This window comes from Festucalex cinctus, chromosome 9 (genome assembly GCF_051991245.1).
Source record: "Festucalex cinctus isolate MCC-2025b chromosome 9, RoL_Fcin_1.0, whole genome shotgun sequence".
NCBI lineage: Eukaryota > Metazoa > Chordata > Actinopteri > Syngnathiformes > Syngnathidae > Festucalex > Festucalex cinctus.
Window position 1 is genome coordinate 14138640 of NC_135419.1, and position 12409 is coordinate 14151048.

General features: G+C 39.6%; 1 protein-coding gene across 5 annotated transcripts in view; it reads left to right on the forward strand.

Moving 5' to 3' along the window:
• The window catches only part of zdhhc15b (zDHHC palmitoyltransferase 15b), a 60977-nt gene that overhangs the window by 46979 nt on the left and 1589 nt on the right, over nucleotides 1–12409 (forward strand). For 4 of the 5 annotated variants that reach the window (XM_077531237.1, XM_077531239.1, XM_077531238.1 and 1 more), the window contains 9 exons: nucleotides 8528–8554; nucleotides 8645–8739; nucleotides 8811–8931; nucleotides 9171–9240; nucleotides 9750–9782; nucleotides 9869–9989; nucleotides 10069–10201; nucleotides 10275–10401; nucleotides 10464–10579. In XM_077531237.1, the coding sequence (XP_077387363.1) occupies nucleotides 8528–8554; nucleotides 8645–8739; nucleotides 8811–8931; nucleotides 9171–9240; nucleotides 9750–9782; nucleotides 9869–9989; nucleotides 10069–10201; nucleotides 10275–10401; nucleotides 10464–10579 (843 nt within the window). Of the gene's footprint in view, nucleotides 1–7972; nucleotides 8109–8527; nucleotides 8555–8644; nucleotides 8740–8810; nucleotides 8932–9170; nucleotides 9241–9749; nucleotides 9783–9868; nucleotides 9990–10068; nucleotides 10202–10274; nucleotides 10402–10463; nucleotides 10580–12409 lie in introns of those variants that run through there. The other variant, XM_077531235.1, reaches the window with a different exon arrangement.

A 12409-nucleotide genomic window follows, 5' to 3' on the forward strand; every position in this document is an offset into this window, starting at 1 on the left:
TTATGAGATGCAGAATTAGAATTTAAGATGTACTTGTTGCCCAAAGGAAGATATTTCACAAATCCGTGAGAATGTAAAAAAAACGACTTTACTCTCAACATCAGTGATAACTTTGTCGACCAAAAATTTTCATCCTGTTTTTCGTCACAAACTTTTTCAGACCAAAATGAAACAAAAAAAGCTTTGCTAACCACTTAGCTTAGTGTGAGTTCTATAAAAGTATCCAAATGTTAGCTAATATTTTATGATGTTTTATTGTTACAGTGATAATGATATTCTGAAAAATCTCTGCTTGAAAACAATGCTATCAAGCAAAGTCCCTTTATGAAATGCAAATGCGCAACGGAATATTATCAAACTACCTGTCCATCTATTCCCTTTCCCGCTCGGAGACAGGCAAGCATTCACACTCGCACCTATGGGCAATTTGGCGTCTTTGACTTTTGTTATTGTTTTAAGGAATTTGGCACAAGAAAGCACATACCTTGCGTATTAGACACAGCGGAAAGTTAGTCGCTGTGTCTCGCCAGTTTGCAAATTTAAACCCAGTAGAGAAGTCAAATTTACTGCTCTCGTTCAGACATAATGGCACAGTATTCAGTTCGTAACTACAATCTGCATGAAGAACTATGAAAGCGTATTACATTCAACTTGGGGGCTCCCGGTTTTCTATTTTTTGGGCAGAGCTTTGTTTTTTGTGTTTTTTTTTTTTTTTTTTTTTTTTTTTTGGGTGAATGTGCTGTTTTTCTCAATATTTTTTCTGTTTTACTGAATACTTTTTTTCTGTCATAAAAACATATTCAGAAAAAATGGGGGGAGAATATTCTGAAAAACAGGAGGAAAAATTACTCTGAAAAACAGAATTTTTTTTAGAAAAATAGGGCAACATTAAATAAATAGAAAAATATTACTCAGAAAAACAGAAGCTGTGGCTGTGTTTTTCGGAGTATTTTTTTGTTTTAATTTTTTTATTTTTTTACTTCTGAACTCCAAGTTACTTGTTGCAGACTCAATGGCGGACACTTTCCCACATCCATCCAACATAACCTCAACTATATCACAGGCTCAGCTAAGGCAAGTATATGAACATGTCAATCGATCGCCATGATTTTAGTAAGTTAACACTTAAGTTTCTACGGAAGCGTATTGCATGCTGGACAGTGTCTGACATTAGCGAGTCTGCAACGAGTCACTCGGAGTTCAGAGGTAAAAATAAAAAATATCGGAAAAACAGAGTACCAGCTTCTGTTTTTCTGAGTATTTTATTCTTATGTCCCCCTGTTTTTCTGAGTATTTTTTCCTCCTGTTTTTCTGAATAAACAGTTTTTCGGAATTTTTTTTAATGAAAAAAGGTACAGGAAAGTACAGTATTCAGTAAAACAAAACAAAAAAGAAAAAAAAAGAAAAACAGTACATTAAAAAAATATATACATTATACAAAAAAAAACAATGCTCCCCCAAAAAGTTAGTCAAACAGGAGTATCTTTGTTTTCCAAGTGAATGCAATACGCTTCCGTCGTTCTTCAATACTTTATATTTTTCACTTTTTCAGAACATTTTTATGACAGAAAAAATGCAGTAAAACAGAAAAAAATTCAGAAAAAGATTTTTAAAAAAATACACAAAAAACAAAGACCCCCCCCCCCCCCCCCAAAAAAAAATAAAATAAAAAAATTAATAAAATAAAATAGTCACAACAACTGGAGCCCCCCCCCCCAACAAGTGCATGCAATACACTTCCCTAAAGAACAGAGGTAATAGGTGATCATGATCTTGACAAAGTAGGGAGATGGGGGTCCATACATTGGAGCAGAATGAAGTGAAAAGTCCCCCCCCAATTCTGCCGCCTTCTCTTCCTTTCACCTCCCTTTAAAGGCCAGACTTTGATTTAGCACTGCTGGTTTTGCTGTATTTTCCTTGGCCTTTGAATATGGAAACTACAATGTAACAAAGCACTGGATGCTGCCCAAATGTATAGATTCAACTCCTTTATGTGACTTTAAAAGATGGAGGAGCTCCCTGGAGGTGACAGAGGCACTTTAATTCCCCCGTAATTCTTAACACAGAGCTCTCCTGCAAATTTGCCCGTTTAATGCCCGGGCTCTCCAAATGTACAGATGCCGTGACATCATCACCGCGAGACAACTCCATTATCAGCCACCGGACGACATGCGGACAGGTTGAATTTATTGTCATGGATACGGAAACACAGGCGAAAACAACGCTTAGCTTTTTGCCTGGCGGAGCGTCGGGATTTGTGCGATTGCTCCACGTGCACGTTTGCGCTTTTTTACAACGAGAGCAGGTAGCTCATCACTTACAGATGGCGCTGCAGCGCGTGTAACAAGACGCCAGAAGCAGCAGTTGTTCATTATACGTTCATCTTGCGCGACTCTCCAAGAAAAACCTTTGTTTCGTATTCTGTTAATGATTCACGTACATGAACACACACTTGCGCTTGCATCAGCGCTAATGAAGCCACTCCAGTCCTCAGATTTATCGCAGCCCCCGCTAGGCCGAAGGGTCGGTGTGCGTGCGCGCTTGAATATTTTGAGCGACGGCCGATTGGAGGAGGAGTTTTTTTTTTTTTTTTTTTTACTGTCACGCGGGGACTCGCAAGTTCTCTTTGAAGCCACGACAATCTTTTTCCAAGCAGCTGTCGGTCTGGCGAGTGGCTCCTGACAGCAGTGCGACTGTAACACTGGATCCAGCGCAGGGGAGAGCAAGTCAGCTGCCAGACTTCACATGACACTGCCAGTGGAAAGATGGAACTTTGAAAAGACATCAGTGGAAAGACCTTCAATGGAACTCACTTTTCCACTACTGATAAAAGCCGCTTTTTGATGAAAAACATTCCACGCACATAAATACACAAATATGTCTTTGCACACTATGACAAAAATTAAATGGCTTCTAAATGATGTCATTATTTCAAAAGATATTAAATTAAAATCTGTTTTCTATTCGAAAGGGGGGGCTCTTATTTTTCGCTAATTCATTTTCTCTAGTCAGATTGAAAGGTGACCAAGTGCTGTTTGCAATAAAGGTAATAAAGGGCGGTCGTAGGTATGACAGGGCGTCCTTGAGTTAAGGCGCACTCGACTTCAGGCGTTTAGACTTTACGACGGTACCGCCTGGTCCGCCATTTTGGCTCCTCGTCCACCATATAACTTGCAGTGTTTTCTCCTCGTCCACTATTTAGCCCTTAGCTAGTGCTAGCATTTGTGCACTTGTGGGAGTATCTTTGGCTTTTTCACCCTCTTTTTTTTTTTTTTTTTTTCCCCCCCACATCATCAAAAGTGGTAAGCAACAAGTTGCCCACTATGAACTTTCTCTATAATTTTGTTACCCCTTATTACGTGCTGTCAGGTTTAGTTCCATGCAGTCCGTTTTAATATGGCTAACTTGTTTTCTAGTGTAGGACAAAGTGATGATTTTTTTTTTTAGGACCGCAAAGTCTTCGGTGATGCCTGTTTGTTTTGGTAACCCAGGGTACAATGTTTAGTAACAATATCAGATGGGGCTTTGGATGAAAATGAAACTTTTTACAAGTGAGCCCTTTAACACTCGTATGCATCTCGTCCCAGGTCTTTGTATTCAACCTTGCTCTTCCCACATCAGTCTGTCTCTTTTCTATTTATTCCACTCGCACAGTCTGACTTTTTGGCCCTGTGGATTAAATTGGAGCGATGGAAACATCCCTTAAGTATCTGCTTAGGAATGTCATCTGCAAGGGTAACTCCAGAACCTTTCCATGCAGAATTTGGAAAATGGTTAATCAGAATTTCGCTTTTAAGAAGGGAAAGAAAAACAAAGAAGACACATGCGGGCCTTTTCAATCCATTTTGTAACTGGCGGGACTCTGTGTGTGGACACTGGGGTCAGGGTCTCTCGATTGGCGGACGGGTTAGGTCATCCTTTTGTGTTCTGCAGCCCCGGATACAAGCTGTTTGGTCCCCAATTTTTTCCAGTTGATCTACATTTGACCTATGATAACACGTTATGGTACTATAGTGAGCGAAAGAATGAGATTGGCCAAAAGAAGGAAACATGTTGTGTAATGTAAATTTAAAATGTCCATGACACGTCACTCAAATACAAAACATTTCACGTATGCTTTCATTGTGATAGCAAAATCAGTCCAAAATGAGTGTGTGACTTAATGTAATGAAATGTCTTTAATAGACAGTGTAATTGGTGTCCTCCACGTGGCATGGTCATGTAAATTACTGTGATTGTTGAAGACACGCAGGTCTCCACCCTGGAGCAGATTTATTTTCACACATGCTGGGTGAGGTGTCTGCAATTCCTCCTCCACCCTGTCATTGTTTGTTCTGCTAAGTGTGAATATGTGCGCAAGTATTAGGCCTTTTCTTGCTCCACTAAGTAGCGTTTGTTGATGTCACACCAAACTAACAACCTCTCTGTGTGTTTTAACGCGCGGTGGCTGATCAACCATGGACAAAAAATAAATAGCAAAAAAGTGGGCTGGAAGCAGTGATAATTTTGACGACGAAAAATGTTCGTCATGATTGAAAACTTATTTTAGAGGAAACTTAAACAAATACTAAAATAGAAGCCATCCAATGAGACTATAACGCTAATTAAAATTGACAATTTCGTCAATAACTAAAACGAAAACAAAAACAGCACAGTGACGAAAATGCACACAATCCTGATACATTCTGAGGTTGGATCCCAAAAGCGCAGACACAAATAAGAGTTTTAACACTTTATTCGCATAACATCAAGAGGCGTAGAACAAACTTGAGTTCGTCTATCCCATTGAAAATGAATGGGGAAAAGTTATTTAACGTTAAATTGTGCGAATACTGTAAGTAATGTGGAATCAGACAATATATATACCCCGGGAGGCGAGAATTTTTGAAGCAAGTTGACATTTGAACAGTGTAAATCAGTATTATGTGAGAGTTGTTACATGGCAAAAAAGTGTGGAAAATAAAAATCACAATAACATATATGGGAATGCTTCAGCATTCCCACAATTAATGCCGGCTGGAAGTTCACAGATAACTAACTTTATTAATAGGGAGAAAGTACGACCAAGCATACAATTCTGCACGCGACCGCTCAAGTCCATGGCAGCGAATTGACGGCAAAACGAAAATGTGCCACACAGGTGTAACAAAAAGAAAGAGGCGCCGCCTTGTGGCACGGAGTGGTTCTCAACCCTGGTTCTCGAGTACCCCTATTTGCTGCTGTTTTCCATGTCTCCAACAGCCAACACAGGTGTTTCAAACGATCAGCTAATCAGCAAGCTCTGCATGAAGCCTGATAACGATCCTCAGCTGTGTTGGCTGAAGGAGACATGGAAAACAGACTGGATATGGGGTACTCGAGGACCGGGGTTCATATCAAAAGTTCAACAAGGCACCTACCTGCTATTTTACATCAATAGTAACTTATCAAGGGCAATATGTGTTTTCTTGCAACCTTTTGACCCTCTAATTATTGCCGCGCTCACGTTTGACGTTCACATCCTTACCTTTTGTCCCAATGAGGTAATGTGGGCAACCCGGAGGGCTTTGATGGCCTGGATGTGCACCAATGTCAATATGAAAACAGACTTTCCAATATGTGCTTCATATTGACTTCAAACAAATGCAGACATGATGAATTCCTTGTCCAGACACTCAAGCACGCAGGGAATGGAATGGAAATCCTATCAAATCGAGCGCTTGCATCTAAGTGGCGCTGCAAAACGCGGAGACAAAGCCGCAGTCTTGAAACGCACTAGAGTACACATATTTATTTGGCCTTCCTTTTCATGAAGCACTACACTTGTTTGGCCTTACTTTTCATTGAATTGCTATATGTATCTGTCCTTCCTTTTAGTGGAAACGAAATGCCCGTGTAAAGTGAACAATAAAAAGTTTAAAAGTTCTGGAAAAGCACAAGCATCGATTCACCAAGCGCATTAATTTTTTTCTTTGGCTTTTTGTGGCTTATTTTGCGATGCCACCCACAGAAGAGAAAAAAAAAAAGGTAGAACAAGTGCAAGGAGTCTCGGGGGTCAAATGACGCACCCACACGCTAAGTGCCACTTCATCCTCAAGGCATGACCGTGAGCTGCTAGTAATGAGCCCGCACGGCGGTATGTGGTAAACCACAGTATCCTGTTTTTTTTATTTTTTACTCTTTCCACACAGACATGCGTGAACTCTGCCCAAACAGGCCCCCCCTTTAGCCCTTAACTGTCTGTTTATGTAGACTCCCACCAAGGTGGCATGGAATGCACCTCCATCACGCTGCACTCACACACCTCCGAGCAAAAGGAGTCTGTCTCAACCTGCTGCTATGATGTTTTATTTTAACTCCAAGGCACATGTTTTGATTAAAAGGCCGTTACTGTTTTGCTAGACACAATGGCTTTGTAGTGGGGAGGTGGGGTTGTTGCTGTGTCGACGGATGGATTCCTCCACTGTGTGGATGAACCAGAGCTGTCACCACCCGGCAGCCGACATGGTCGCTTGAAGTGAGAGCGAGGCAGACGGCCAGAACGGGGCGGGGGGATGTTGTTACTTCAACAGCCAGTGACAGATGATATGTTGAAAGTGGGAAAATGTCACAGTAGGTCCATGAGTTGGATGCCGGGGCGCAGCTCACCTCACACCCATCTCAGTCCCACAAGTCTCTTTCATTACAAAGTGGGGAGGGGGTGGGGGTCTAGATTTCATACAACAGGAGAGCAGGTGGAACTGGGATGTCTAATAGATTGGTGGTCCTCGTTCATGATGAAAAGATTGACTGTTATGGGAGACTGCTACAACCACATAAGACTATCATTCCATAGATCTTCAGAAAAAGGGAGAGGGCGATATTAAAAACTAATATTTAATTAATATAGTATCTATTTTACCTATACAAGTTAATGTAATTTTACTGGATACCTTGATATAGGACTCAAATTGTATTTACCTACCTTACCTATTCTTCCATCCATTTTTTTTTTTTTTTTTTTTTTTTTAAATAACGCCTTTTTTAAATAGCGCTGTCAACAGTTAAATTGTTGTTTCGCTATACTAACATATGTTCAAATAAATTGCTCAGATTTGGGGGGGGGGGGGGGGGGGGGGGGGGGGCAACGCAAACATGGCATTCGTTTAATAAGTCTTTTGGCGCCCTCTATTGGTGACTTTCAAAATGCGCATTTTTTTTAAAATGTATTTTTATTTTTTGACCGATCACCGGTGAGTAATTTATTTTAAACTATCAATGTCATGTTTTCGAATAAAGCTTGAAGCTTACTATGGCTATTGATTACACAACTCTTTAAAACATACTTAGCTCAGACGAGACAAACATATTTGTTGATTTCGAATTCATTGTTGTTGTGATAATCTATTGACGAAATATACATTCTAAAAATATATACAACACAACAATAACGTGAATATTTTCCTATCCAACGCTTTAGGCGAGTTTTTTTTTTTTCCTTATTTTTTTATTATTATTTTTATTTTTTTTATGTAGGTGGGAAAGTATTGAACCGACAGTCTGCCGATTGGCCTCTTTCTGCTGAAGCCAGAGGGAAGTCATCTTACGTTGCCTCGACTACCGACAAGTAAATACATTTGACATCATTAAATAAATAAGTAGTGAATAAATAAATACATAAATAATAATAATACATAATATCAGGGTTTAATATCTCAATATCATGAATCGTGACATAATAGGTTAGGTTTACAGTTTTCGGCTTTTCGCAGCATTTTTTTATTTTTTTTTCCCCTGATTGGCTTTACTTTCATTTTGTTCATTGTTCAACTTGTTACATGATACACAAGTCTTCGAGTATGACAAAATGCATAATCATTCTTACCGACCGAACCGACGGTTTGCGAGTGGCAACGCAAGATGGTAGCCGGTGGCTTCATTCTCGCTCGGGCAAGAACGCTCTGACGCTGCTGCAGAAATCCTAGGCAGGAAGTCTAATCGAGCACAGAGGAGAGCCGCGTTTCGATGGAGTATGGCGCTCTCCAGAGGTTTGAGATGCTGTCAAAGGGTTTTCTCGTGGATACCTGTGCTTATTATTGCCTCCGTGGTGCTTTGGTCGTATTACGCTTACGTATTTCAGCTATGTTTATGTGAGTATCGGAAACGTGGTCGTTTTTCTTAACCATTATTTATTTCTCCCCTTCTAAAACCGAAAACGTACCGCAGTTTGCCGCACAGCTCTGTTGACAGGTTTAAATTACAGAGCAGGAACTAGCAAACTATGCGGAAGTGTTTTGGGTTGAGCTTTTGTGTTGTTAACGTTTTAGGTTTTTAATAATCAGACAAAACGTTAAGCTTATTTTGCTTTCGCCGAGAGGTCTGTCTATTCATAAAGAGTGCCTGTTGTTATGCTTATTGGTTTCAGCCTCTCATTCCGACTACTGTTGTTAGACGGTGTAAATGCCCCTTTTGTGTAAAAATGAACTACACGCTTGCATAAACTGGGCGTATGTTTATTTATTTAATTTATTTATTTTAGCTAACTATTTTTTATGTTTTGTTCTTACAGTCACCCTGTCGAACACATTAGAAAAGGGTGAGTGCTGATCATAAAGATCAGGGTTTTACAATATAGAAAATAATGTTCAATAAATGAATGTGAACATGGTATTGTTTGTCTCTGTAGTGGTTTATTTACTGGTGTTCCATGTTTGCTTTGGAATGTTTTCCTGGACCTACTGGAAGTCCATCTTTACCCCTGCTGCAAGCCCATGCAAGAAGGTATCCTCAAAATCATGTCATGGGATAGCGCTCCAATTCAGAATGCTAATGGGATGTGTTTGTTGTTCTAGTTTCAGCTCTCTTACTCAGACAAGGAAAGGTACGAGATGGAAGAGAGGCCGGATGCCCAGAAACAAATCCTGGTTGAGATTGCCAAGAAGCTGCCCATCTACACTCGAGCTCAGTCTGGAGGTAAACTTTCACTTACTTATGCTTTAATGAGACGCTATATCACAAAGGCAGGCGGATTAGCGACAGTCAATCATCTCGCATGCAGGAGGTGTGCCTAAAACAAATAGCATTAGCATCCCAACGCCAAGCAGACGAGTATGGACCTTTTTCATTAGCGCTGATGGCTGAGCAGGAAGTTAAACGAACGGCACGCTCGGCTCAAATGTCCTGCACTCAACTGGCCTTCCTCTTGTGTCTAGCTATCAGGTTCTGCGACCGCTGCCAGGTGCTGAAGCCTGACCGCTGTCACCACTGCTCCGTCTGTGAAACGTAAGTCACTCTTTGCTCCCCAAAATGCGCATTTAGAGATTGGCATGACTTGTGTTAACTGGCAAGATGTTTGCACAATTTATGTTTGAAAAAAGAGAGATATTGTTAGTGTGCTCTGAATATTAGTGAGTCCAAAAATGTTTTTTTTTCTTTAACAATTGGCCTTTAACCCGTGAGACTTTTGTGTAGTGCGTGAGACCTCAGATTCAAGATAGCTAGCTACGGCTAGCTACTTCTCTCTCTTTTCGCAAAGTTTTCCGTTTGTTTTGTCACGGAAATTAGGCTGTTATTGGCATTATCAGCCTACATTTTACTTACTAGGTAATTGATTCATGAGAAATTTGCAAGCTAAGCTAAGTTGAAGTGACTTTGCGATGCTAACCGATAAGTGTTCACGAGACAAGTCACGCCAGGCCAAGAATTTCTTGCTCACAACTGACCAATCAGAGCCGTTCACTGCAAAATAAGGTGCCTTAAGAATTGTAAAAGATTTATATTATCATTCTTAGGTGTGTTTTGAAAATGGACCACCACTGTCCTTGGTGAGTTTTATTTTCTTCTCCAGTCCCTTTAATAAACAAATAGTACATTAGCGTCCTCTTGACTTCCTAATTTGACTTTCCTTTAGGGTGAACAACTGTGTTGGTTTTTCCAACTACAAGTTTTTCCTGCTTTTCCTCTCGTATTCAATGCTGTACTGCATATACATCGCAGCCACAGTCCTTCAGTATTTTATTAAATTCTGGGTGGTAAGTGTTCCAATCTTTTGTAACCAGCAGTATGTTTTTACACCACTACTTATTTTTTTCCTATAACTCTTTCTCCCAGGGGGACTTGCCAAACGGGCCGGCAAAGTTCCACGTCCTTTTTCTCATGTTTGTAGCGCTCATGTTTTTTGTCAGTCTCATGTTCCTCTTCAGTTACCACTGTTGGTTGGTGGCAAAAAACAGATCCACGTTAGGTATGTCATAACAGGAATACCATAATCGTACGAATGTGTGTGGCATATTTTGACTCCATTTCACCTTTTCCAGAGGCCTTTTCAGCTCCAGTCTTTGTCAACGGACCGGACCGACACGGTTTCAATGTCGGCACGTGCAAAAATCTGCAGCAAGTATTCGGAAAAGACAGGAGGCTGTGGTTCATCCCCGTTTTCTCAAGGTGAATTTGATCTCGTAAGTATCACATGATTCTGTTGTGATTTTGTTTTTGTTTTTCCACAGTCAAGGGAACGGACATTACTTTCCTTTAAAGAGTTGGAGCGAGTGTCAGAACCCTTTACTGGCAAACAAGGAGATGTGGGAGGAGTCGGATGACGCGTCTGAGGAAGGAAGTTGGGGTGAGTCATTTGAATACTGGGGGCTTTTGTAAAATCAAGGGCGCAATGTTAATCATTGCTAGAATAAGTCATTGAGTTTCCTGTCCTAGAAAAAGAAAAAGGAGTTAAGTTAGTTTTTTTTTTCAAAATGATGGCCTTATTTTCCTTATTAAAAAAAAAAAAAATTAGACATTAACTCCTTCAATTTTATATAGTACTATATACCAAATATCACAAATATTTTTTTAGGGTTGTTTTTAATTAATTGTACATGATGTTATCAATTTAATTCTGAACAAAATATTACATTTTTACTGCTGTAAATGGCTCAATGAGTCAAGTATCCCATTAAATTTGGTCACAAAGTTTGAAATTGTATGTACTTTAAAGTTGAAGATACCGTGTGGATTATATTTCAAGGTAGTACTGTACAATTTAAGGATGTACATGTTTTGCTGATGCAAATGCTATTCCAAATACTTTGTCACTTAGAGCATTTTATTTGTAGAAAATGAAAAGTAGTCAAAATAGCTAAATTATTTTCCAGTGCTGTAGAGGACTGTCTCAGAAAATTTGAATATTGTGATTAAAGTTCTTTATTTTCTGTAATGCAATTAAAAAACAAAAATGTAATACATTCTGCATTCATTACAAATCAACTGAAATATTGCAAACCTTTTGTTATATTAATATTGCTGATTATGGCTTACAGCTTAAGAAAACTCAAATATTCTATCTCAAAATATTAGAATATTTCCTCAGTAAAAAAAAAGACCAAGTAACAAAAAAGCCATAATCAGCAATATTAAAACAATAAAATACTTGCAATATTTCAGTTGATTTGTAATGATTCCAGAATGTATGACATTTTTGTTTTTTTAATTGCATTACAGAAAATAAAGAACTTTTATCACAATATGCTAATTTTCTGAGACAGTCCTGTACATGTAAATCCTACACGCATAATAATGAATTGTACAAATAGCTGTGTAGCATTGGCTAATCATTTGAATGCATCCTCCGTTTTAAGTTGGATAAAAAAAAAAAGTGAACAAAAAAATTTCTGGCAACAAGCGCATAGATTGCTTCCTAACTGCTGAATGAAGGTGGTGTGGAATGCATCACGTGACCACAAATCTTTGCTGATGTACTCACGTTATCAGCAGATCCTCTTGTCCCGTCTAAGCAAACAATGCGTGCGTTCGCACCCCATTGCTTAGGCCATGACCGCTGAATTGGCCAGTGCCATTTGTGTTGTGCACCACAGATTGCAATAAAGGATAGTAATTATGATACATTACCTGAAATATCAGAAACCTGAAAAAAGTAGCTTGAAGTGAAACTCGTTTTAAGATTGTCCCACCAGGCTTTCCATACTTCCTCATATCACAACGTGCTTTCCTCAATCTCGCGTTTAAAAAGCGTTTGACCTTTCTTGAAACCTCTGTCAACACATCTCACCACCGAGAGCAGGCTGAGACATACAAAATGAATGGAGACAGCTGCTGTCTCCAAACATGACCTCATCGTACACTCGTGATCATTCTGGTGTCATCAAGGTTTCCAAACCATTCTGCCTTCCCATCCAACATTAAAATGAATACAAACAATGTTCACATGATTAGAGGCCAAGGCCATGTGACTTTTTATCCCAAAGCCTCATCGGCATTGCAATGTAATGGGAAGCTGACGAGAATATTCTGCCTGCCTGCTTGTGGATGTCATGTGACCAGCTAACCAATAGCGCCCTCTGGTGGCCATAGGCTACATCACTTGAACAATTTCTAGAACTCTTCAAAAGGGAATTGTCCTTTATATTTTCTCCCCTTCCCCTCACCTCTCCAATTTCAG